The sequence below is a fragment of the Purpureocillium takamizusanense genome, chromosome 9 (genome assembly GCF_022605165.1).
Source record: "Purpureocillium takamizusanense chromosome 9, complete sequence".
In the NCBI taxonomy this organism is placed as follows: Eukaryota; Fungi; Ascomycota; class Sordariomycetes; order Hypocreales; family Ophiocordycipitaceae; genus Purpureocillium; species Purpureocillium takamizusanense.
Window position 1 is genome coordinate 483,844 of NC_063076.1, and position 20,883 is coordinate 504,726.

At 63.0% G+C, this 20,883-nt stretch overlaps 10 protein-coding genes across 11 annotated transcripts; 5 read left to right on the forward strand and 5 right to left on the reverse strand.

The window, feature by feature from the left end:
* The first annotated feature begins 635 nt into the window (after window positions 1-635).
* Window positions 636-4,317, forward strand: JDV02_008972 (uncharacterized protein). Its single transcript, XM_047990607.1, has 2 exons — window positions 636-2,617; window positions 2,673-4,317. Exons 1-2 carry the CDS (start codon window positions 1,532-1,534, stop codon window positions 3,942-3,944), a joined length of 2,358 nt encoding a protein of 785 aa, XP_047846616.1. The 5' UTR covers window positions 636-1,531; the 3' UTR covers window positions 3,945-4,317.
* Window positions 4,178-7,027, reverse strand: JDV02_008973 (uncharacterized protein). Its single transcript, XM_047990608.1, has one exon. The coding sequence runs from the start codon at window positions 6,350-6,352 to the stop codon at window positions 4,430-4,432; it is 1,923 nt and encodes a 640-aa protein (XP_047846617.1). The 5' UTR covers window positions 6,353-7,027; the 3' UTR covers window positions 4,178-4,429.
* Window positions 7,028-7,050: 23 nt separating this feature from the next.
* On the forward strand, window positions 7,051-7,668 carry JDV02_008974 (uncharacterized protein). The gene has a single exon (XM_047990609.1). The coding sequence runs from the start codon at window positions 7,067-7,069 to the stop codon at window positions 7,580-7,582; it is 516 nt and encodes a 171-aa protein (XP_047846618.1). The 5' UTR covers window positions 7,051-7,066; the 3' UTR covers window positions 7,583-7,668.
* On the reverse strand, window positions 7,618-8,607 carry RLP24 (ATPase-activating ribosome biosynthesis protein). The gene is made up of 3 exons (XM_047990610.1): window positions 8,537-8,607; window positions 8,416-8,486; window positions 7,618-8,307 (listed from the first exon to the last, which is right to left on the reverse strand). Exons 1-3 carry the CDS (start codon window positions 8,539-8,541, stop codon window positions 7,787-7,789), a joined length of 597 nt encoding a protein of 198 aa, XP_047846619.1. The 5' UTR covers window positions 8,542-8,607; the 3' UTR covers window positions 7,618-7,786.
* A 348-nt stretch (window positions 8,608-8,955) lies between these two features.
* MTM1 (Carrier protein, mitochondrial) lies at window positions 8,956-10,701 on the forward strand. Of its 2 annotated transcripts, XM_047990611.1 has the most exons (2): window positions 8,956-9,326; window positions 9,391-10,701. In XM_047990611.1, the coding sequence occupies exons 1-2, from the start codon at window positions 9,140-9,142 to the stop codon at window positions 10,515-10,517; spliced, it is 1,314 nt and encodes a 437-aa protein (XP_047846620.1). In that variant the 5' UTR covers window positions 8,956-9,139; the 3' UTR covers window positions 10,518-10,701. The 2 variants fall into 2 exon arrangements, with proteins under 2 accessions (XP_047846620.1, XP_047846621.1); XM_047990612.1 differs by having other exon boundaries at window positions 8,956-10,700.
* Window positions 10,702-10,996: 295 nt separating this feature from the next.
* Window positions 10,997-12,497, forward strand: JDV02_008977 (uncharacterized protein). Its single transcript, XM_047990613.1, has 4 exons — window positions 10,997-11,365; window positions 11,497-11,596; window positions 11,755-12,201; window positions 12,270-12,497. Exons 1-4 carry the CDS (start codon window positions 11,032-11,034, stop codon window positions 12,466-12,468), a joined length of 1,080 nt encoding a protein of 359 aa, XP_047846622.1. The 5' UTR covers window positions 10,997-11,031; the 3' UTR covers window positions 12,469-12,497.
* On the reverse strand, window positions 12,324-14,175 carry JDV02_008978 (uncharacterized protein). The gene is made up of 2 exons (XM_047990614.1): window positions 13,559-14,175; window positions 12,324-13,436 (listed from the first exon to the last, which is right to left on the reverse strand). Exons 1-2 carry the CDS (start codon window positions 13,969-13,971, stop codon window positions 12,986-12,988), a joined length of 864 nt encoding a protein of 287 aa, XP_047846623.1. The 5' UTR covers window positions 13,972-14,175; the 3' UTR covers window positions 12,324-12,985.
* A 156-nt stretch (window positions 14,176-14,331) lies between these two features.
* JDV02_008979 (uncharacterized protein) lies at window positions 14,332-15,925 on the forward strand. Its single transcript, XM_047990615.1, has 3 exons — window positions 14,332-14,493; window positions 14,568-14,720; window positions 14,869-15,925. Exons 1-3 carry the CDS (start codon window positions 14,442-14,444, stop codon window positions 15,804-15,806), a joined length of 1,143 nt encoding a protein of 380 aa, XP_047846624.1. The 5' UTR covers window positions 14,332-14,441; the 3' UTR covers window positions 15,807-15,925.
* JDV02_008980 (uncharacterized protein) lies at window positions 15,745-18,295 on the reverse strand. The gene is made up of 2 exons (XM_047990616.1): window positions 17,650-18,295; window positions 15,745-17,574 (listed from the first exon to the last, which is right to left on the reverse strand). The coding sequence occupies exons 1-2, from the start codon at window positions 17,915-17,917 to the stop codon at window positions 16,199-16,201; spliced, it is 1,644 nt and encodes a 547-aa protein (XP_047846625.1). The 5' UTR covers window positions 17,918-18,295; the 3' UTR covers window positions 15,745-16,198.
* A 1,418-nt stretch (window positions 18,296-19,713) lies between these two features.
* Window positions 19,714-20,507, reverse strand: JDV02_008981 (uncharacterized protein; the record flags this gene model as incomplete). Its single annotated transcript, XM_047990617.1, has 4 exons — window positions 19,714-19,932; window positions 19,996-20,105; window positions 20,161-20,294; window positions 20,389-20,507. The coding sequence occupies 4 exons, from the start codon at window positions 20,505-20,507 to the stop codon at window positions 19,714-19,716; spliced, it is 582 nt and encodes a 193-aa protein (XP_047846626.1).
* Between the last annotated feature and the right edge of the window lie 376 nt (window positions 20,508-20,883).

Sequence of the window (20,883 nt, forward strand, 5' to 3'; positions counted from 1 at the left end):
GCGGATGCCTGCCTGCACCAACAACGCCTCCGTCACCACCTCCACTACGCCGTTGTGCCACCACCACTTTTACCACAACCACCACTACCACCGCCATCTTTGCGAAAAGGGGGGAGGGAGACCCAGCCATCCAGCCAGCCAAACGCCCGCCCGCCCAGGCGTGTGTTCCTGTTCCTGAGGGCGCCCCCCCCCTCCCCTTGTCCCTAACGTCGCCCGCGCCCAAATTAGCAGCACGACGCGCGGTGGGGAACCGTGGCTGCACGGCAGGGACTAGCCAGGGGCGCACCCCCCGCCACGGCCGTCCCGTGAACCCCTTTTGGGCGACCGCTCGCGGACGCTATCGCCAGCGCTAGAGAAGTTTTGATGGGCTTGGCATGGTGCAATCAATCAACCAGCGAGTGGGATGGCCTGGGACGCATGGGGTCGCCGGAGGGCGAGGCGAGGGCCCAAGGGCAACGGCTGGCAAGGGATGCACGGCGCAGCAGCAGCAACAGCTGGTGGCAACGTGCAGCGCCAACATGGAACGGCCAGCGAGTGAGCAGCCTGTCTGTTCTCCATGCCCGTGCATCTCGCGAGCTGCTGCGCTGCGCTGCGCTGCTCTGCTCTGCGGCCGGTGCGGCTGCTGCTGATGCTCAGGCCAACCTCCGTAACGTGAGGTACCTTGGGTACGTACTGGGGATGCGACGCAAACACAAAGCCGTGGAGCAACCCAAGGGTGCCTGCCTGCCTTTAGTGCCTGGCCAAGCACGCCTCACCTTCCAAGGTTCCCCAGCAGCCAGCAGCCTCTGCGCTGCCTGTCGACCACGGCGCTGTCCTCCCGTCGCCTCCGTCTCACCACCATCCAATTCCTATTCCTCCCCTTCTTCCTCGACCATTCTTCTCCTCGTCGTCATCCATTTCCGTGCCTCGCAATTGCCCGCCCATCCCATCGCCCGTCGCCACCCCCGAAGCGAAAGCCCGAACTGGGCGTCCGGTCCTGCATTTAATTGATTGCTCGGCGGGCCCAGCCGGGTCGCCGACCCTGCCGTGCCATCCACACACACGCCGGGTCCCTGTCTCACTCCCATCTTCAGCAAGCGTCGCCGCCGGTCTCACCTTTTGCTTTCTTCAGAGACGAGACGACGCCGTCGCCAGACTCACTGCGCAGCGTTTGGCCTGGCCCGGCCTCACCGAGGGATCCCATTCCTTCGACCTCTCCGGTCGCTCATGGCAGTTCCCCGCCGCTGACCACGACGACTGACGAGCCCGGGCAACAGCAGCAGCAACAACGTCCGTCCGACCGCGGGCGAGTCGATCCGGCCCGCCTTGGTCGCCCGAGCCGGGAACCAACACTTGCTCGGCTTGACCTGATCCTCGCTTATTGCAAGACCTCGCGCCTCCCATCGAGCCTCGCACGCTCGACCCCGCGGCTGCCGCAGCCAACGACTAACTCGCAGAGGAGCCTCTCGCCCTGGCGGCAGACGCTCGCGCCTCTCCTCTCTTCGCCTGTCAACGCCATCTCTAACCTCTCCCAAAGACACCTCCGAACAGCATGACGTCGACACAGCTGCCGCCGCTCAACCTCGGCGACGGCCTGCGCATGTCACTCTTTCCCTCTGATTTCCGAATCCCCGACAAGCCTGAAACCTCGGTCTCCCATGCTGCCAATGTGCCAGCCACCGCTTACGTCGAGCTCGACGGCCTCGACACGGAGAGGAGGACGGCACCGGTCGAGATGCCAGCGACACCCGAGCCTCCCAAGCACCAATCTCACGAGGCGCAACAGCAACCTCACGAACTCCCCGCCGCCGAGCCCCACGGGCCCCCTTCTCCTGCACCCACGCCGCCGGTGCAGGCCATCCCCGTGCACCCGATCCCGCTGCTGCAGGATGCATTCACCGAGTCTCTGGATGAGGTGACGAGCGGCACCATTGCCGCCAAGCCCAAGCTGAGGGAGCTTGATGCTCCGTCACGGAGGGACCAGCTCATCGCCCAGGCCAAGGAGGCGGAGCCCTTTGATAGACCGTGGCGCTACCGCCCTGGCCAGAAGCAGCACGAGCTGTTCAAGCTCCTCGCACAAATCTCGTTTGGCGTGTACCTCATGCTCAAGGGCATGGCCAACAGCAATGCCCAGGTCATCAGTATCCTGCAAGGACACATTGACGAGATAGACGAGTTCCTGGAAGTCACGCTCGAGGACCTCAACCAGGCAACAGAAGATCTCAACGGCCGCATCGAGCATCTCAAGCTGCCCCTGTCCAATGTCAACGTCTTCGAGGAGTTGCTCGAGGATCGTAATTTCCGCTGCGAAATACTCGAGGGCAATCAAAAAATCGATCACGTTCTCTCGCGGACAAACGCTGCCATGACGCAATGGGACGATGACATCGATACCGGCCTGCAGTGCACGGCTGCCTTTACGAGCTGGCTCAGCGATGAGACAGATGAGTCTTTACGGCTCACTCGACCCGACGTAGCCGATGTCATCGACGCCATGAAGGGCAACGCCGAGGGATGGCTCAATGCATTCGATGAGATCAACGACCGTACCCAAGAGGTCAGCAACCTCGTCATTCGGCTGACGACTGTCATCGCCGAGATGGAGAAGAAGGCCGGCGAGGTCAGCCGGAGGACCTGGGTGAGTATAGGTGCCCATCGGTGCCGCCGGGGGCGATCGATACTAACGTCAGTAGGCCATGATCCCCCCGTTCACAGCGCCACACCTCGCTCGCATCGCACAGAGCTCGAGCAATTCATCGTCGATCCCGTCAATGTCATCCAGGCAATCTGGTGCGAGGCCTGCTCAACCCGCGTCGCTCAGCAACCCACCGTCTATCCAGTCAGGATCGTCCAGGCAATCAGTCGTGCGGTCCGTCGCGCCCCCGAGCCTTCGTAGCGCGTCGACAACCAACCTTCGACCGATGACTGCGGACTACACAGACGCAGAGGCGATGGAATTCCCCTTACCAGGCGCCATCCCTTTGCTGCCTCCACGGTCGGCAGCCCGCCAGGTTTCCAAGAAGCGTTCGGCCGAGTCCCATCCCTCCTCGGAACAGTCCACTCATTCATCCGCGACCGCGGAGGCCAGCGTCTCCAGGGACGATGACCTCCACAGCTCGTCAACTGAGGAACCCGATGCGCTCTACGTGCTTCAGCCCCGAACATACACCCCACAGCCCCCTGAGCCGATCCCGTCCCCCATGCTTCAAGAAGCTGCGACCATAGCCGTCGGGACAGGCAACGTCAAGCCACGCAGCCATGCTGCGACCCCGAGCCAGGGCGCAATAAGCGTCAATAGTAATGTCAGCAACCTGCCGAGGAAGCAAACTTCCATCCGCCACCGTGTCGAGCTCAAGACGAACGTGCCCGACGCGATCCAGATTCCACCGCGGGCCTTTACCGACCCACTGTCGCAACGCCCCTCATCGCAGCGCGCTACACCACGGACAGCGGTTTCACATCCGTTTGAATCGGCGTACGGGTCAGACACGGACCGTCGCTCCCGACGCCAGGCTTCGAAGGAGAGCTCCGACATGAGCCTGTCGCCGCCCGTGAGGCCGCAGAACACGCGGTCACCTCGGTCCGATCATCAGCAATACTACCGCCCGGTCCAAGCCTCGCCGCACTCGCCCCTTCAGCAGCGACCCCACACGGCGGCGGGGCCTCGGGCGTCGCAGTTTCGACCACAGCACCTGCGGAACCAGCCCTCGAACCTGGGTGGCATGAGCATGCTGAGCAACGTGACCACGGCGACATACGACGACCGCTCCGCTGCGTCTTCCGAACGGACGTACAGTGACAGAACGCTCAAGAAGAAGAAGAGCGCGTTTGGCTGGTTCAAGAAGGCGTTCAGCATGGACGAGGAAGAGAAGGCGGCGTTCAAGGCGCGCCGGGAGATGGGACAGCGAGATCGCTACTACGATGCCAACAGTCCCAAGTTCCTCGACGGGCGGAGGATCCGGTGACGGCTGGACCGAATCCCCCGCCACCCGCCGAGACGCCTATATTTCACGCATACAGACATAATCGCAACGATACCCCGTGGTAGCGGAGAGCGCGCACTCATGGGGCGGCGAGCCCCTCAAGATACCATTGACACGATACACATTTTCGGGAGGAAGCGAGCGGCCACCCCAACTTTTTCTCTGGCGAAAAACTCGCCCGTTCCATTTACATCTATATTAATTCGGATTCTGGTTGGGCTTTTACTGCGCCATAGCGACGCGACTTGGGGTTGGACTCTCCGATTCCCTATAGCTTTATCATGTAGTTGATGCCGGCGGTTGGATGACATGGCAGGTGCCGACACGTCTAATGTGGAGCAAGTTATGATGTGCTTGAATCAACTTTGCTTGCTATATGGTGACTGCATATGACGGCTGCCGCCCTGACGGGAGTGCGGCGACGATGCTCTATTCTATCGTGAAATGGCTCATCATGACATGCGTCGTCACTCGCCGATGCCGTAGCTCCGGACGCGGCTGAAAAAAAAGTGCTTATCGTTGCGGAGCTGAAACTCGGCCCAGTCGTCGGTCAGCTTGTTGTAGCTCCAGAAGCTACGCCAGACGAGCTTGTTGTTGCGCGTGCCCTTGCCGGCGCTGCGAAGCGCGAGGTCCATCTTGTACGTGTACTTGGCGCTGGTGCCCTCGGTCTCGACGAAAACGTCGCCCTCGAATTCGGCGTCGGCATCGGTGCCGGGGTCGGCGACGGCGTCGACGGCGGAGGACCGGCGGTGATGCTGGTGGGGGCCGACGGCGGTGTCTCGCCGCAAGGAGGCCGACAGGCGCCAGCGGCCCTTGAGGGCGTGGCTCAGGATGGGGGCAGCCGCCGCAGCCGCCGCCGTCGCGGGGAGCGCGTGCGCTTGGTTGTGGCTGTGGTGATGGTGATGATGGGCATGGTGATTGAGCCGCCCGCGCTGCTGGAGTAGGGCATCGCGCGTGAGGTGATGGACGACGTCGCGGGGCGCGTCTGTGGTGGTCAGGCTGATGCAGGAGCCGTCGCGGAAGAAGCGCAGGTAGCGGTAGTAGGTGACGATGTGGACGGGGGCGCCGCCCCAGGTGGCCTGGTTGGTGGACATTTGGCCGGTGCGGATGTAGTTGACGGTGCTGATGTAGCAGCCGTTGAAGCGGATGCGCGGCCGCGCGCGGAAGAGGTCCCGCCAGGACGGGTACGCGGCCGACGGGACGAGCGACGAGGTGAGGAGGAGCTGGGCGTGGGCGCGACGGCGGCGCAGCTCCTCGGCGGTGATGACCAAGGCCTCGCCGGAGGCGCCGCGCTCCTCGACGTCCAGAAGCTCTCCATCGGTCAGGCAGTCCGGGTTCAGCACGACGTCGTCCTCCTCGACAGGCTCCCAGTCGACGGTGCGGGCGTAGCGGTAGTGCATGCCGGCGAAGCCCCAGCGCGAGCCGAGGGCGACGCGCCGCCAAAGGCGCTGTTCGGTGGCGGCGAGGTAGGCGAAGCGCTTGCAGGCGAGGGCGGCCGAGGTGGCCAGGGCGGCGGGGTCTTCGGCGGCGAGGTCGGCGAGGATGAGGACGAGGAGCTCCGAGGGGAGGGCGGCGATGGGGCAGGGCGGAGGGAGATCGCCGTCGACGTGCGCCGGGAGCGGCTCGATGGCGAGGGCTGCGAAGGAGGCGATGAGGTCGGGCGTGGAGAGCGGTTGGGCGGCCGTCTCTTCGCCCTGCGCTGCCGGCGCCTGCTGGGGAGACGGCTGGGCGGCGGCGGCGGTGGCGGAAGACGGTGCCGTTGCCGATGTCGATGTCAATGCCGGTGCGGGCTTGGAGGACGACGATGGCACCGACGCGGGGAAGTGCTTCTCGCGATACCGCTTGTCGACGCGATGGTCTAGCCGGTACGCCTGGCGGTACAGCTTGAGACTATCGCCCATGCTGCCCTGGGCCTCCTTCTCCATAGCCTCCTCATAGTGGTCTAGGGCCGATACGAGACGGGACCCGGACGCCGTCGCCACCTGCGGTGAGGGCCGTACGGACCCGTCGAGGGTGTGGCCGGTGGTCGATGGCAGGTCGTCGAACGACTGGGGCTGGAAGTAGTCATCCTCTCCTCCGTCGGCGGCGTCGAGCTGCGGTGGCGCGGGCCGCCTGCTGCGCGTGGGCGACGGGGCGGCCGCCCGTCGTGACGATGCTGGAGCTGTCTCTGCAGATGCTGTTGTGCTTGCAGTCGTTGACGACGATGGCAGTATCGGGTGCTGGCTGTGGGGGGCCCGCCCGGCAGGTGCGGCGGGAGGTGCCTGGGCCGGTGGAGGAGGAGGAGGAGGAGGAGGGGCATCGGCCTTGCGGGTGCGCAGGTCGGAGAGCCACTGCTGCCGAAAGGACTCGAGCTCCGAGTCGAGGCCCGAGGGCGGCTTGGGATCCGACATGGCGGACGGGGGAAGAGGAGAAAGACGAGAAGCACCACGCGCGGGCGAGGGCGTCTAACACCGATAAGCCCGGCGGGGAAGGAGGACGAGCAAGTGCAAGGAGGTGTCGGGTGTGAGCGGCGGCTGCGTGGCTCGCGGGCCGAGGCTAATATGACATGAGGACAGACATGGTTGCCGTGACTGAGAAGGGGTGGTGTGTGAGAGTTTGTGAGGTGAGTGGTGAGTTGAGGATGGGCGACGGGCGAGGATGGATGATGAATCGCTGCCGTGAGAATGAATGAATAATCCACGTCAAGTGTGGTGGGTGCCCTGTGCAGCTACTGCTGCAACAAAGGCCCTCCTCCTCCCTCCGGCACCCCGCCGTTGCGTGTGTGAGCTATTGTGCTACAACGTCAAGGCGGCCAACATAGCATCCATCCCCGCCATCACGCCTCAATACACAGTACAAGACGGCCGACCTGCCATATTCCCGGCTCCAGAGCGCGCAGTGCAGAAGTGGCCAAGATGGGGGGTTTTGCGTAACCCAGTCGGTTGCCCAGAGACTCCTTTGTGTGTGTTATGTGTGCCGATGGGCGGTCTAGTGTAAGACGGCCTCGGCCTCGGAGTAATGCGGCTGAGCAAGCAGCACCAACACCTATTATCGTGATTAGAAAGCCGTCGACTCCTCATGGCTCCTTGCATCGTCCATGCCCCACGCACGCACCGCTCCAGCCCATGGAGCACTACCTGCAGTACGCGCCCACCAAGCGCGTCACCAAAGCCAGCCTCCCCCGGAAAACCCCCGTCAGAGACTACGCGCAGCCCGTCACCACGCCGTGGGTCGTCGCCCTGCCGCCCGGGAGCCTGGCGACGCTGCTCATGGGCTTCCGCGCCCAGATCATGGACCACAAGTGGCATGTGTATGCCGACGGCCCCGACCCCGACGGGCGCGTGGACGTGCACTTTGTGCGCAGCTGGACGGGCAACCCAATCGTCACGGCACGCATCGAGACGCAGCGGCGGCCAGAGGACGCCCAGCAAGGAGAGGCAAGGGAGGATGCAGAGCCAGAGGCGCGCATCGTGGAGATTACCTGGGAGGCCGACCGCACCCGTGGGCCGTTCATTCATACCCCGACAGAGGACACTGCCCGGAATTGGGTGCTTGACGTTTGCGACTGGGTCTTTGGCATCCGACTCCCCGGACAGACCGGAGAGTACAAGAGCCTCCAGATCTGCGAGGATGATGAGTAAACGGTGGTATAGCGTCCAGGCGTGAGAAGGAAAAACTCCATTATCATCTAGAAAGATCCCAGAACGCTATGTAGCAAAGTCGGCCCATGCTCCTGCATGCTCGCGGCGTGGGTATGCGAAGCACGTTTCCGTCCTCCTCTTCTCCCTTCCCTGAGTCGAGGAATCCACCAGCAACTCCATCGCAGAGCGCGACCCTCTGCCCATCTAGTCCATGTCCATGTCGTCCTCTTCCTCGACGCCTCCGTCGTCCCGCACCCGCAGCCTCTTCTTCTCGGCGCCAAAGACCTTCGTCTTGGAGGCCATGGCGGCCATGGACTCCTCGACCAGCTCCTCGACGTCGCGGCCCTCCTCGGCGGCCACCTCCTCGAGGCGCTTGCGCTCGCTGGCCCGCAGGCGCGGCAGCAGGTGCTCGTTCTCGGCGACGAGCTTGCGGGCCGTGGCCAGCTCGCGCTCGCGCTTGCCGGCCATGCGCTTCTTGTAGAAGACGCGCTCGCGGCGGGCGCGGATCTCGCTGACGCGCTCCATGGCGGCCAGCGTCTTCTGCACGAGGTCGCGGTCGTAGCGGACCGGCTCGTTGCGCCGCGCCCCGAAGAGCAGCGTGCTGTCGACCGTCATCTCCTTGCCCGCGTTGCGGCGGTACGCCTTGGTCCACTTGAGCTTGCGCGGGTTGCGCTTCATCTTGAAGTTACGGTGGCATTTTGATCGGCAGAAGCGAAACGACTTGGCTGCGCCATCGGTCAGTCCTGGGCTTCAACGCGCTCTGCAGTCTCTTCTCCAATGCGTTTCGCCGACAAAGAAGGGGGGGGGGATGGATGGGATAGGATTTGTCGTACCGTCGTTTCGCACAAAGGTGATGCCCTTGGACGGGTAGGCAGGACGCCCGCAAAAGTAACAGGGCTCGATACTGCTTCTGTCAGCTGGAGTCGCAAGTGGCAGTGAGCGCGCGAGACGTACCGCATCTTGACTGTGTCGAGCTCTGCACACGGGTGTCTTGACCGCCGCTGGGCTGGCCTGGCGAGGCACGATCTGAACAAAATCAGAATCTTATCGCCAACTTTTTGGCTTAGTCAGGGGACCCCTCCCCCACTAATTTTTTTCGCACCCTGCGCGGCCACAGACTCTTCAGGGACCTGCCGCCAACAAGACTTATCGATAATTGATAGTGCTATCGGACCACACGCGGGTGCCGACGGCCGCAAGGGCCGATCGTCGCAGCCAATCACAGCGAATCCTTGACATCATCGGAAACCCGCGGCATCGAGCACCCCCAAGGCCCAGTTATCTCCGGGCGTCGGGGGGCGAACACCCCAATGGCCCCCCCCGAAATTCTAGGCGCTCGCAGAAGCTATTTGGTAACCGAATGCCTGCCAACCGCTTGACTCTTCATTCGCCTCCCCCAACCCTCCTCTCCGCTCGCACCTCGCTCGACTCGCATCCAACAAAGAAAGGCATTCGGCACTGCAGCTCCAGACGCGGCTGCGACGACTCGGCTCCTCTGCTGAGCCAGAGTGCGCCACCCGCGGATGATGCGCTGAGCCGACGACACCAGCACCTCCCATGGCTTCCACAAGGCGCGACAGCGCCCGGGGCCAGAACCACGACCGGCTCGGCGCCGGCGATGAGTTCGCCATGTCCCGCCTCGTCGAAATCGAGGCTGACCGAGAATACGATGCCGGCATGACCATCACAGCGCCGCAGAAGATGGCGTCGGCGTCGGCCGGCAGCCTCTTGACGTCGCTGCTCAGTTAGTTGCCCCCGGGACGAGGTCTCACGGCCGATGGCCCGCGCTGACACCCTTGTCCCCCCAGTGACGCCTCTCGACGTTGTTCGAGTCCGGCTGCAGTCGCAGAAGATGCCCACATCGACGGTCGACTTCTCCCGCCTCGCCCTCACCACCACCAGCCTCACTCCGGCGCAGACGGCCGAGCTCGGAGTTACGGCATGCTGCCGCGAGGTCTTCTTCGCGGGCAACGACGCGTCGTACTGCATCGCCGCCCCCCGCATGGCCGCTCCAGCCGACTGCGCCGTGCAGGAGGTGCAGAAGAAGACGTACACGTCCACCATCGACGGCATGCGCAAGATCGCCCGTAACGAGGGCGTGACGACGCTGTGGCGGGGCCTGTCCCCCACCCTGGCCATGGCGGTGCCCGCCAACATCATCTACTTTGCCGGATACGACTGGTTGCGGTACAGCAGTAAGAGCCCGCTGTCGGGGCTGTCGTCGGACCACGCTCCTCTGACGGCTGGGTCTCTGGCGCGTATCTTTGCGGCGACGTCGGTCAGCCCCATTGAACTGGTACGCACGAGGATGCAGGCCGCCTCCAGTGTCGGGACGACGAACCACTTGGTCGAGGCGTTCAACGGAATCCGAGAGATGGTCGGCGTCCATGGGTACACTTCCTTGTGGAGAGGACTGACGCTCACGCTATGGCGCGATGTGCCCTTTTCGGGCATCTACTGGTGGGGATATGAGACGATCCGGGCCAAGCTCACGGATGTTCGCGAGGAGAAGCGGGGTCGGTCTCTGAGTCTCTCAGACTCGCCCCAGCAGGCCCGGCTCAGGTCACAGAGTCAGGAGAACCACACCGAGACCTTTCTCGACAGCTTCACTGCGGGCGCCCTGTCCGGCGCCTTCGCCTCGATCGTGACCATGCCCTTTGACGTCGGCAAGACCCGCACGCAGGTGTACCGGGACGGGCCGCGAGGCGCGGTGGGCCATGCAGCTGCCCAGGCGCCCGAAGAGCTCAGCATGGTGCGCCTCTTGACGCACATCTTCAAGACGGAGGGCCTCGCGGGGCTCTGGAGGGGCTGGATCCCGCGGACGCTCAAGGTGGCGCCGGCCTGTGCCATAATGATCAGCAGCTACGAGGTGGGCAAGCGAGCGTTCCGCGGCGTAAACGAGCGAGCAGAGAGAAAGCACAAGGTCGGCATGTAACGGCGGCACGGGTTCATGGGGCAGCAATACTGCATCTTTTTGGCGTTTGGGTCAGCGGGCTGTTGGCGGCGATTTGGCACTCCATTCAGCTGATAGACAAAATGAGTGTACGATATGATTTGAGCAACGGGAATGGCGGCTTCATCGCCATGACCGGAAAGATATTATTCGGTTGTTGACTTGAGTTGATGACATCTCAGTGTGCGTAATGATTTGGTCGTGAGTCGTGAGCTGGAGTATATGAGGCCATGCATTTGACGCCACCACAAGGTTTTCGTAACAACTCGCCGGACGATAGGCCATCTAAATCGGCCTGCTTGAAATGAGGCGACGTATCATCTCCTCGCCTCTGGAATTCATTTTAACAGTTTGAAGAGCTCGACGTGGGCGCCGCCAAACAGGCAGACAGCGTTCACCGCCCACAGCGCCCAAAACTTTCTCTCACCCCACCATCGCCAACCTGCTTTCACTCACTCAATCACACACATCCACCCACCACCCACCACCAACCAGCATGTACGACCTCTCCAACGTCGCACGGCACCACTTCCCGAGCCGCAGCGACGGCGACGATGACGCCGTGTACGTGCTGGACCTGCACCGCACGGCGGCGGGCCTCGCGTCCATCACGTCGGACCAGCGGCTGACGCTGCTGGACCCGACGCGCTTCGGCGGCGGCAGCGCGGCGGCGGCGAAAAGCTGGGAGCTCGGCCACGGGGGCGGCGTGGCGGCGCTGCGCGTGTTCGACGGGCCGGGGGGGCTCGTGTGCACGGCGGGCGAGGACGGGGGCGTGGCCGTGTGGGATGTGCGCGCGGCGGGCGAGGCGGCGAGGGTGGCGCGCTTCAAGGGTGAGTGAGCGTGTATATCGTGAGCTGACTGATGGGTGGTGGTGGTCCTGCGGAGACAAGGAGAGTAGAGGAGAGAATGAGGGAGAGGGAGAAAAGAGAAGTGAAGAGAGTGCGCTGACGGAGGAGGGCAGCGAGCGACGCGCCAATCTTGAGCATGGCGTGCAGCGCGAGCACACAGACGATAGCCGTGGGCACGGAGCTCGCCAACCACACAGCCTCGATATACCTATGGTATGTACAATCTACGCTCCCTTCTCCTTGACCCTTTCCCTTGCATCTGCCTCCTTCTGTTCCGGCGGCTGTATACAAAGTAGCGTGCGGGTGTGGGTGTGTGTGTATACACTCTTCATCAAAGGCTCATCTTCATGTATGCTAAACAACAACTCCAGGGACGTGCGGACAACGCCCTCGCCGCGCGCGCACTACCAAGAAGTCCACTCCGACGACGTCACGACGCTGTCCTTTCACGCCTCGCAGCCGGCCCTCCTGCTCAGCGGCTCGACCGACGGGCTCGTCAACGTCTACGACACGCGCGTCGCCGACGAGGACGACCTGACGCTGCAGACGCTCAACCTCGGCGCCAGCATCCACCACGCCGGCTTCCTCACCGACACCGAGGTCTACGCGCTCTCGCACGACGAGCGCTTCGCCCTCTACGACGTGGCCGAGCACCGCGCCTCGGGCGACGCCACGCAGGCGTTTGGCGACTTGCGCGAGGCCCTTGTTGCTGCGGGCGGCGGCGACGATGGTGTCGTCCCCGTCCCCGTGCAGTACGTCGCCGGCGTGACGCCCAAGACGGACGGCAGCGGGGCCGTCATCGGCGCGGGATCTCAAGAGTGCGTACTTTCTTCCCCTGTCAGAGGTCCCCTTCCTCTGAGAAGGAACTTGCTGACGGCCGAGGCAGCAAGCAGCACTTTGAGCTCGTCTTCATGGCGCGCGACCCGGCGCGCCAGCAGTGGGTCCTGGACCGCGCCAACGGCGTCGGCCTGCCGGGCGCGCACGGCGAGGAAATCGTGCGGTCGTTTTGCTTCTTCGACGAGGAGCAGCTGGTGTTTACGGCGGGCGAGGACGGCAACATCAAGGCCTGGAGGCCGGGCAGCTGAGGTGTCCGGCGCTGAACCAAATCAAAAACAGTCAAACCATCATCAAGTGCATGTTGTTTTGTGTCAATTATGTCGTGCGCAGCAACAATGCGCATGCCAGGCACCTGTTGCGACCTGTAGCGTCTAAAGCGCTAGATCCATGCGCGACCTCCTCTACCAGGCCGTTGGCCGTGGTGCAGATTTGCAAGAGCCTACCGGACTCGATATGGCAGTCCCTGGGGCCGGTGGGCGAGCCGTCGCGCCCTCTCGAGGCTATGTATGCACTTCACCGGGTGCTCTACCCGTTCCATAAAGGGCCGTTCGTTGGCTCCAACCTCGCCTCCGCATGCGCGTGATTCGGGGGGGCGCGGCCACTCGCGGGTCGCGGGGCGCTTACAACGCCAGTTTCGTCGTCGCGTACGGAGTAGGCAACGCATCCTTCGTACCCCCAATTAAGCCACCGGCACCAGATCGGAGCCTGACCCGAGATGAAGCCTTCCTGGCGCTCTCGCCGCCGCTCACCATTAAAAGCCGCCGCTCACGCAAACTTGTCGTGCTTTCCCTTGACTTTAATGTCCAGCAGCTTCTCGTGGTAGTCGCCCTCGCGGCGGGCGCGCTTCAGCATCTTGATTTCGTCCTCGCTCAGCTTGCGGCCCGCCGCCTCCTCGAGCTCGCGGCGGCTGATCTTGGCCAGGGCCCTTTCCTCCTTGGACGCCCTGAGCTTGGGCTTGAAGCGCGCCTGCATGCGGATGCGCAGCGTCGTGTCGAAGGAGATGGCGTCGGCGTCGCCCCGCACCTCGGCGACCGGCGGCGCGCCCGCCTTGGCCGACGACGACGCCGGGGGCATGACCGTCAGCAGCGTGTCGCGCAGCGTCTGCACCTGGAACGTGCCCGGCGTGTCGGCCGTGGCGATGAGGGTGAAGCACTCGAGCGGTGAGACGGCCTCGGACGTCGCGGACAGGCGGCCGATCTTGTCGCATGCGAGGAACCTAGAAGAGCATTTCGCTGGCGCGTCAGCTTGCTGTCCGACTGCAAACGATATGAAGAGAGAGGAAGAAGAAGTGGGAAGGGGAGAAGGGGGAAGAGTATGGCTCGGCATGACTTGACGTACCGTCCGTGATGCCCCTTGAAGCGAAAGTGTTCGGTGCCCGCAATCTTGTTGGCGACCCAGACCTGGCGCACGTCGTGCGGCTCCGCCGTCGCGGGGTTGTCGTCGACCGTGTTCTCGACGGGCATGGCGAACACCTTGCCGCTCGGGTCGCACGCCAGCGCCGACGGCTTGTCCGTGGGCAGCACGATCATGACGGGCCCGACCACGTCCGTGACCGCCTCGGCAGACACCCAGGTGTCGTCGCCGGCCGCCACCTCTGAGCTTTTGCCGCTGCCATCGTGTTCGTCGTCGCGGCGCGCGCGCTGGAGCTGCTTCGCCCCATCATCATCGTTGTCGTCGTCGCCGACGGCAGCCTTGTCGCGCTTCCGCTTCTTGGGCTTCTTGTCGCCCTTAAAGGTCAGCGGTTTGACCATGATTCCGAGCGGGTTGCGTCGGGATTCGGGCGCGCGCGGTGTCGAGCGGCGGCCAGGTGGTCATGCGTCGTCGTTTGACAGCTCGCTCGGCGGCAGGGCGGGTCGGCAGCTCGGGATGCGGCGAGCTCCAGTCATCAGCAGTTATTAGGTAAGCCAGCGGCTAGGGCACCCGATTTGGGCCACCTTCCCTAACAGGGGTGATGTGTCTACCGTTCGCACGGGCCATTACAGGGTGTCTTCCCCGCCATGCCGCCCTGGGGGTTGCCATGCCCCGGGTCGGTGGTCGTCTCCAGCGGATAGTAGCATCCGCCAAGTGGGTGGGGTGGGAGGGAGGAACGATATAATAGTTTTCTGGGGAAGCCTGCTTCGGCTCAAGTCGTTTCGATCCTTCTCATCTGGTTCCTTCAATTTCTTTCCCGCCCCGTTTTCGACTGGACCCCGCGGTCGCACAGCAGACATTCGAAGCAAACATGGTGGCGCAAGCTCAGGCCGTGGCCGTGTCCCTCAAGGACCTCACCGATGGTATGACTACTTACTATAGGAGTCTATGGCCGTGTCGCATTTGGCAACCCAGCTAACACTTCCTCCCACTCCAGGCACCGTCTCGTTTGAGACATTGCAGGCGGCCTTTGGACCCGACTCGCTCGGCATCCTGGTCGTCAAGGACGTGCCCCAGGAGTTTCCCCAGCTGCGCCACATGGCGCTCTCCTATGCCAGCTATCTCGGCAACCTGCCCGCGGCAGAACTAGGTGCGCTCCCTCCGACTGGGATCCTTGCCTTACCCTCTCGACCTTTGCTCTCGAGGATCATCCCGTGCTCTCATGGCGCGGTATGATGAGGTCGTCAAGTTGAAGCACAAAAAAAAGCACGAACACAAGGACTAACCGCTCCCGACAGAGAAGCTCGAAAACGCCAAGGCCAAGTACCTCACCGGCTGGTCCCTCGGCAAGGAGACGCTCAAGAACGGGCAGGCCGACACGCTCAAGGGCTCCTACTACGCCAATTGCGCCTTCTACGTGGACCCGTCGCTCGAGTGCGCCGTCCCCACGGCCGCCTTCTCGGCCGACACCTTCCCCGAGTACCTCTCGCCCAACCTGTGGCCCGGCGACGACGTGCTCCCCGGCTTCAAGCCCGCCGTCACCTCCCTCTGCCGGCTCATCATCGACGTGGCCGTGCTCGTCGCCCGCGCGTGCGACCGCTTCGCCGAGCGCGAGATTGGTGACGGCTACCCGCGGGGCTACCTCGAGCGCGTCGTCGGCTCGTCGAGCACCACCAAGGCCCGTCTGCTGCACTATTTTCCGCAGCAGCAGGGCCTAGGCGATGGCGGCAGCAGCAGCAACAAGGACGAGGGCAGCACCGCCGGGAGGGACGACGAGGACGACTGGTGCGCCACGCACCTCGACCACGGGTGCCTCACGGGCCTCACGTCGGCCATGTTCATCGACGAGCAGGACGTGAGCCCCGCCGTGCCGCGCGACGCTGTCGCCGGGTCCGGCGCCTCGCTGCCGCCGCTCCAGGAGCTCGCCGCGTCGCCCGACCCCGAGGCCGGCCTGTACATCAAGTCGCGCACGGGCGAGACGGTGCAGGTCAGGATCCCGCGCGACTGCATCGCCTTCCAGACGGGCGAGGCGCTGGAGCGCATCACGGCGGGGCGCTTCAAGGCCGTGCCGCACTTCGTCAGGGGCGTGCGCGCCAGCGTCAGCGACGGCCGCATCGCGAGAAACACGCTCGCCGTCTTCACGCAGCCCAACCTCGGCGAGGAGGTGGACATTGAACAGCACCTGACCTTTGGTGAGTTTGCGCGGGGCGTCGTGGCCAAGAACACGGTCTCATAAGTCGACGAGGTCACGAGTAGAGTGGCATTACGAATGAACGGCTGCATGTTTGTTTGCAAGGCTATCCTATGTGTTTATATCCAAGCACCTTTGTTGAAAAGATGTTGTACATGTCCGAGTATGAGAAACGCCGTGCAGGTCGCCAAAAAGGCACTACCGTGCAGAACAGCGCGGCGTTGAGCCATCCGTGACAGGTCGCGCCAGGTGACACGCCCTCGCGGTGCAGAATGAATAACAAGGTGGACGATGTGACCTCCATCCGGTCGACGCCCTACGCCGGGCCCGCATCCCGTCACACAAGATGCGGCGCCCAGCTAGTAATCGGCGCTGCCAAGAAACGCTCCTTTCGGTTTACTTGTTGGCAACGCCAGCGTATGCTTGTACGCCTCTTTTTAAGCCCAGGCCCCGACGAGGCTCATGAGAAAAGCGCCGGCAAAGACGAGGACGCAGGCACCCACGCGCTGCTTGCCGCGCAGATACCTCCAGCTCTCGTCGCTCAAAAAGTCCTCGGACAGCAGCTCGACCAGAGACGCAAAGGTGAGCAGGCCGGCCGAGATGGCATTCATGACGCCCACGACGATCAGGCCCACCTCCGAGTCCGGGCTGTACAGCGTGTGCGTCGCAACGCCGAGCGCCTGGCCGAGCGGCGTGGTGCATCCGTAGAGGAGGGCCATGATCCAAGGCTCCCACTTGTTGCCCCAGGCCACCGTGGCAATGCGTGAGCCAAGCGCCAGGCCCTCGAACGTCTGATGGAAGATGATGGCGATGAGCAGGACGATGAAGTCGGTCCCGACCGAGACGCTCAGGGCCATGCCAATGAAGACGCTGTGGAAGAGGATGCCCATCTCGAGCAACACGCACTGGAGACGCTCCTTTCGGAGTTTCATCTCGGGCGACAGCTGCACCTCCGACAGCGACTCGGTGCCGCTGTCCTGAATGGCTGTGCTGCCCTCTTGCTTGGACACCGGTACGCCATCGTCGCGTTCGGCCTGTTGATGGATCTGGTCCAGCTGCGACAGGCCCTGGCCAATGCTACTGGAGCGGCCGCGGAAGGGGCCCATGTCCCGGAAAGGCATCAGGGCCGTGTTGGAGCAGAGGTGCCCGCTCTTGGCCTCTTCGCGGACCTGTCCGCTGGCCTGGTCACCCGAGACAATCTGAGGCGGCGGTACGTGGCGGGAGGGGTGAAAGATCATCTCGATGACGGTGATGAGAAAGATGGCGGCCAGAGCTATAGCTCCCGGCATGGGCTGGTATTTCTCCGTCCAGAACTCGCTGAGGCACTTATTGCCCAAGGATTCGAATGCCGTGGGCAGCAGATGGACAAAGGCGGTGGCGATGAGGACGCCGGTGCCAAAGTGGCGGATGGCAAAGAAGAAGCGTCGCGGGATGCGGAGCCCCGGGAACTTGGTGGCCATGATAGGAAAGGCGCAGCCGAGGGTCGAGACAAAGAGGATGATGGCAATGGCACCCGCGTGAAGCGGCAAGTTGTACGCGGCCGGGTCGACGCCGCCAGTCGCGCACGTCGAGCGCTTGCGAAGGAGTGCGGGAGGGCTGGCAGCTGCGGCGTTGGCCGATATAGTATGGACGGTGGGAGATGCATGGCGGGAGCTCAGAAGCGGAGGCAGGGAGGAAAGCAGATACGCAGAGAAGAGGACAGAAAGGATCCAGGCGATCCAACTCCAAAGGCGCTCGAGGCGACCCGAGGACAGCACCTGGAGGCGAGGCTGGTCTTCACCACCAACGGCCGCCTTGAGACGCGAGAACAGCCCTGTGAGAGTCGAGGTCAGCACTCGCGATGTTTATCAAGGATAGACGTGGTGTCAGGGGAGGAAGAGTAACGCACAGGGCCGTCGTCTCGCATCCAGAGCCGTGGCGACGGGCCAGGGCTCGTGATGCCACACGTCTGGGCCGCCTCTATCGCCCGTGGCGCCCATGGACGAGGCGCTGCTACCGCCGCCGTCGGCGTCCTGTCCGGCGGCGACAAACTCGCGCAGGTTGGCGATGCCGTTGAGGTCCTGGCGGGTGGTGTGACCCGGGGCCAGGGCGGGGGGGCTCTGGTTGAAGGAGAGGTGCCTGAAGGTGCCCTCGTCGGCCTTGTTGAGGCAGATCATGGTGGGCAGCGGGGGGCGGACTCGGGCGGGTGCGCGCCTCTCTTATAGCGGATTGACGATGGTGCGGGCGGCGATGAAGCGGATCTGTGTGTGATGCCGAGAGGGACGAGAGACGAAGCAGCGTGAGCGGATGATGCAGGTGAGGAAGAAGGTGAAGACGAGAGGCGGTGGCCTCGGCGACGATACCTCTGGGATTGACGCTCAAGGTGCTGCTGCGGGCAGGCCCACTGCCCGTCATGTTCCGATGGCGCAGCCATGGGGCGGGCTAGTCGATTCCCAGTCATGGAGGTGACGGGTGAGGCTTGGCGGGAGTGCACGCATTGGCGACGTGGGGACCTTTTTTTTTTCTCTTCCTCTCGGGTTCGTGTTGTCGATCTCGGGGGGCTTGGTGATGGTGCTCAGGTTGACGACGGTAATTGCGGGGGGTGGGTTTGCAGTCTCGTCGAGTTGTCCCTAATGGACGTTCTGAGCGCACCTATCGCATAAGGGGTACGAAGTACGTTACTCTGTACGTGCTAATGCAGTAACACCGCCCAAGGCGCTGCCGAGTGTCGCTGTCGGCACCTCGAAATAAGCGAGGTGCACCGCAGCTGCGGGGGTCGGCACCCTCTGCACCCCCTCTGCCTAGCGCCGGCACCGGCTGGTTGGTTTGCTTGGGTTGTAGGCGGGCTAACTAACCGCCAATCGAGCGAGGCAACGCCAAACGGCGTCGGCTCGATCTGATATGATGTGATTTTTGATGCGATGCCATGTCTGTAAAGCGGGCCGCCTGGCCGAGTCTTAGACATTTGCCCCGGTTCGCACGCGTGTCGCGGGCATTGGCGTGCAGCATCTGTCTCCAGTTGTTTGCCTCTGGCAAATCCGCGGCTGCATCGCTGAGGCTGCCGGAGCATCGTGAGTGACCCTCATGAAAAAACTAGATAGATGCCTGCACCGCCACGATGAATACAGCCGACTCCCCTCCCCTTCGGTCTATCAAAAAGCATGCCTCAGTATAATTCGCATCGCGCCCACCAACCTGTCCCTCACTTTTTGCTCGCCGCCGGCCTGCAATGGCCGCATTCCCCCTCACATCGCTCGAGCCACCATCATGCACCATCACGCCAGAGCCTCAAGTCGCCATGCTCTCTCGTGATGCTTGGGTGATGACCTGCATTTCGTCTGCCGTGCATGTCTGCAACACGTGGCGCGACGCCCTACCACGAGCTTTGCCCGCAAGCCGCCGCCAGGCCGCCGCTTGCTGGATTGCCACGTCGACTAGACCGCATCGGTGTGGGCAAAGGAAAGAAAGAAAAAAAAAATCGCGAGCCTGACGTGAAGTCGCCGCCGGACTGACTCCGTGCAACCACGGAAGTCAAAACTTGAAACCGTTTAGACGGGATCCCGCGTGTCCGGCCCCTGGTCTGTTCAAAATGCAGATGCTTACCCCTTGCAGCGTGCCCACTCCTGGCCTTGTTGTCGCACGAGAATTTCTGATTCGCGACATGTACGAAGTAGGTCTCTAAGCCGAAGACATGAACGAGCGGTGCTTCGATTTGGCTGCTCGACGGCTTCGTACTCTACACTGCTTCTCTTCACCGTGTCTGTCAACACCTCGCTACAGAACATCACAGTCGTAACCACCAAGTAAATCCTGCCATCAGGTCCCCCCTCGAACGAATGAGATGGCGCCCGAGACCCCAGACTATCCGTACAGGGCTCTTGTTTGGCCGTCTGGTCGTTACTGGCCAACAAAAGCATCAAGCTGCCGCCTATTGGGAAGGTCCTTCGACACGCCTACTGAGACCAGTCATACATCATGGCCTTCTGGATGGACCGGACGATGAGAACTCGGCCCAGGCACTGGCGGCATGCTCAGCCTGCTTGACCCCCGGTGGCGTGTGAAAATCGACTGTCCCACCCTCATCAGCCACCTTGGCAAAGCTCCAAGACAGGTTCCGCTCGCCGCCAAAGAACATGTGAGCCATGGACGTGGTCGCACCGATCTCGGCATCGATGATGCGGAGCAAGGTGTTCTATTCGTTCAAGTAGAACTATCTCTACGCGTCCCTGGCGCAGGTACTTTACTACTGACCGACCTCAGATGGAAAAATGTCGGCCACGGCCCACCGGGTGTGCTTGCGCTCCGCGGGCACTCGCTCCGTGATGGCCTGGTCAAAGTAGGCAATGGCCTCGACGATGCTACGAGCTGTGCGCGCGCGTAAAGCTTGCTGCACCAAGCCAAGCCTGGGAGAGAGACGTGCGCGTCCATGGCCCATCGCATTCTGGGGTCAGCTTCACGTCAAAGTCCTGGTCCAGCGCGGCAACCATGTCCCTGACTTCTCTGCGCCAGTTGTCGCCCGAAACCCTAGCACCCTGCAGACGATCTCGACTCTCCCTGGGAACACATAGCAAGGTGAGGAGGGGGGTGCATTTCATCAGACGGCAGTGCTCCCGCCAGTGTGGGAGGCATATAGAGGCGCAACACTTACAATAGCCCGGCATCTTGTTGAGCTTGGGGCCCGTCCACCGTCTTCCACTTTGCGTATCCCAGCGCGTTTACCGCCGCGGGCACGCCATTGTCTGTCATGACATCAACTGGGGGCAGCATGGATGGTGGCGCGACCACTGCAAGTCTTTTGTTCGGCGGCGTCAACCTCGGGCTTAATGGACCTTCGCATTGCCCTTGTGGAGTTCTGCCTTGAGCGAGTTCCACTCGTGCCAGTTACGGGACGCCTCGGCCACGGCCAAGACCTCTTCTTTGGAGAAGCTTCGACGGCAGGGCTCTTGGACTTGACAAGCGATTTAACTGGTAACTATGCCCCAGGTCCGGACTGGCCTGGTGCGGCGGGACTGCCATTCCGTGCAGCCGCCAGGAACTGGGAGGTGAGGCGTGCTCGGCCACGAATAGCAATTAGCGACAGACTCAGAGCGCGAAGACTGGCCACGGACGGATGAGCGGTTCGATCTTATCTTGGGATGGCAAA

What these genes read in the sequence shown, in the direction of transcription:
- RLP24 (XM_047990610.1), bottom strand. An exon ending in CACCTTTGTGCGAAACGACG is followed by an intron (nt 8,308 to 8,415) that starts GTACGACAAATC and finishes CCGATGGCGCAG; the next exon opens with CCAAGTCGTTTCGCTTCTGC.
- JDV02_008974 (XM_047990609.1), top strand. Translation starts at nt 7,067, where the DNA reads ATGGAGCACTACCTGCAGTACGCGCCCACCAAGCGCGTCACCAAAGCC.
- JDV02_008972 (XM_047990607.1), top strand. Translation starts at nt 1,532, where the DNA reads ATGACGTCGACACAGCTGCCGCCGCTCAACCTCGGCGACGGCCTGCGC. An exon ending in AGGTCAGCCGGAGGACCTGG is followed by an intron (nt 2,618 to 2,672) that starts GTGAGTATAGGT and finishes TAACGTCAGTAG; the next exon opens with GCCATGATCCCCCCGTTCAC.
- JDV02_008979 (XM_047990615.1), top strand. Translation starts at nt 14,442, where the DNA reads ATGGTGGCGCAAGCTCAGGCCGTGGCCGTGTCCCTCAAGGACCTCACC. An exon ending in CCTCAAGGACCTCACCGATG is followed by an intron (nt 14,494 to 14,567) that starts GTATGACTACTT and finishes CTCCCACTCCAG; the next exon opens with GCACCGTCTCGTTTGAGACA. An exon ending in CCTGCCCGCGGCAGAACTAG is followed by an intron (nt 14,721 to 14,868) that starts GTGCGCTCCCTC and finishes CGCTCCCGACAG; the next exon opens with AGAAGCTCGAAAACGCCAAG.
- MTM1 (XM_047990611.1), top strand. Translation starts at nt 9,140, where the DNA reads ATGGCTTCCACAAGGCGCGACAGCGCCCGGGGCCAGAACCACGACCGG. An exon ending in CCTCTTGACGTCGCTGCTCA is followed by an intron (nt 9,327 to 9,390) that starts GTTAGTTGCCCC and finishes TTGTCCCCCCAG; the next exon opens with TGACGCCTCTCGACGTTGTT.
- JDV02_008980 (XM_047990616.1), bottom strand. Translation starts at nt 17,917, where the DNA reads ATGATCTGCCTCAACAAGGCCGACGAGGGCACCTTCAGGCACCTCTCC. An exon ending in GGATGCGAGACGACGGCCCT is followed by an intron (nt 17,575 to 17,649) that starts GTGCGTTACTCT and finishes CGACTCTCACAG; the next exon opens with GGCTGTTCTCGCGTCTCAAG.
- JDV02_008977 (XM_047990613.1), top strand. Translation starts at nt 11,032, where the DNA reads ATGTACGACCTCTCCAACGTCGCACGGCACCACTTCCCGAGCCGCAGC. An exon ending in GAGGGTGGCGCGCTTCAAGG is followed by an intron (nt 11,366 to 11,496) that starts GTGAGTGAGCGT and finishes GGAGGAGGGCAG; the next exon opens with CGAGCGACGCGCCAATCTTG. An exon ending in ATCGGCGCGGGATCTCAAGA is followed by an intron (nt 12,202 to 12,269) that starts GTGCGTACTTTC and finishes CGGCCGAGGCAG; the next exon opens with CAAGCAGCACTTTGAGCTCG.
- JDV02_008973 (XM_047990608.1), bottom strand. Translation starts at nt 6,352, where the DNA reads ATGTCGGATCCCAAGCCGCCCTCGGGCCTCGACTCGGAGCTCGAGTCC.
- JDV02_008978 (XM_047990614.1), bottom strand. Translation starts at nt 13,971, where the DNA reads ATGGTCAAACCGCTGACCTTTAAGGGCGACAAGAAGCCCAAGAAGCGG. An exon ending in TTCAAGGGGCATCACGGACG is followed by an intron (nt 13,437 to 13,558) that starts GTACGTCAAGTC and finishes ATGCTCTTCTAG; the next exon opens with GTTCCTCGCATGCGACAAGA.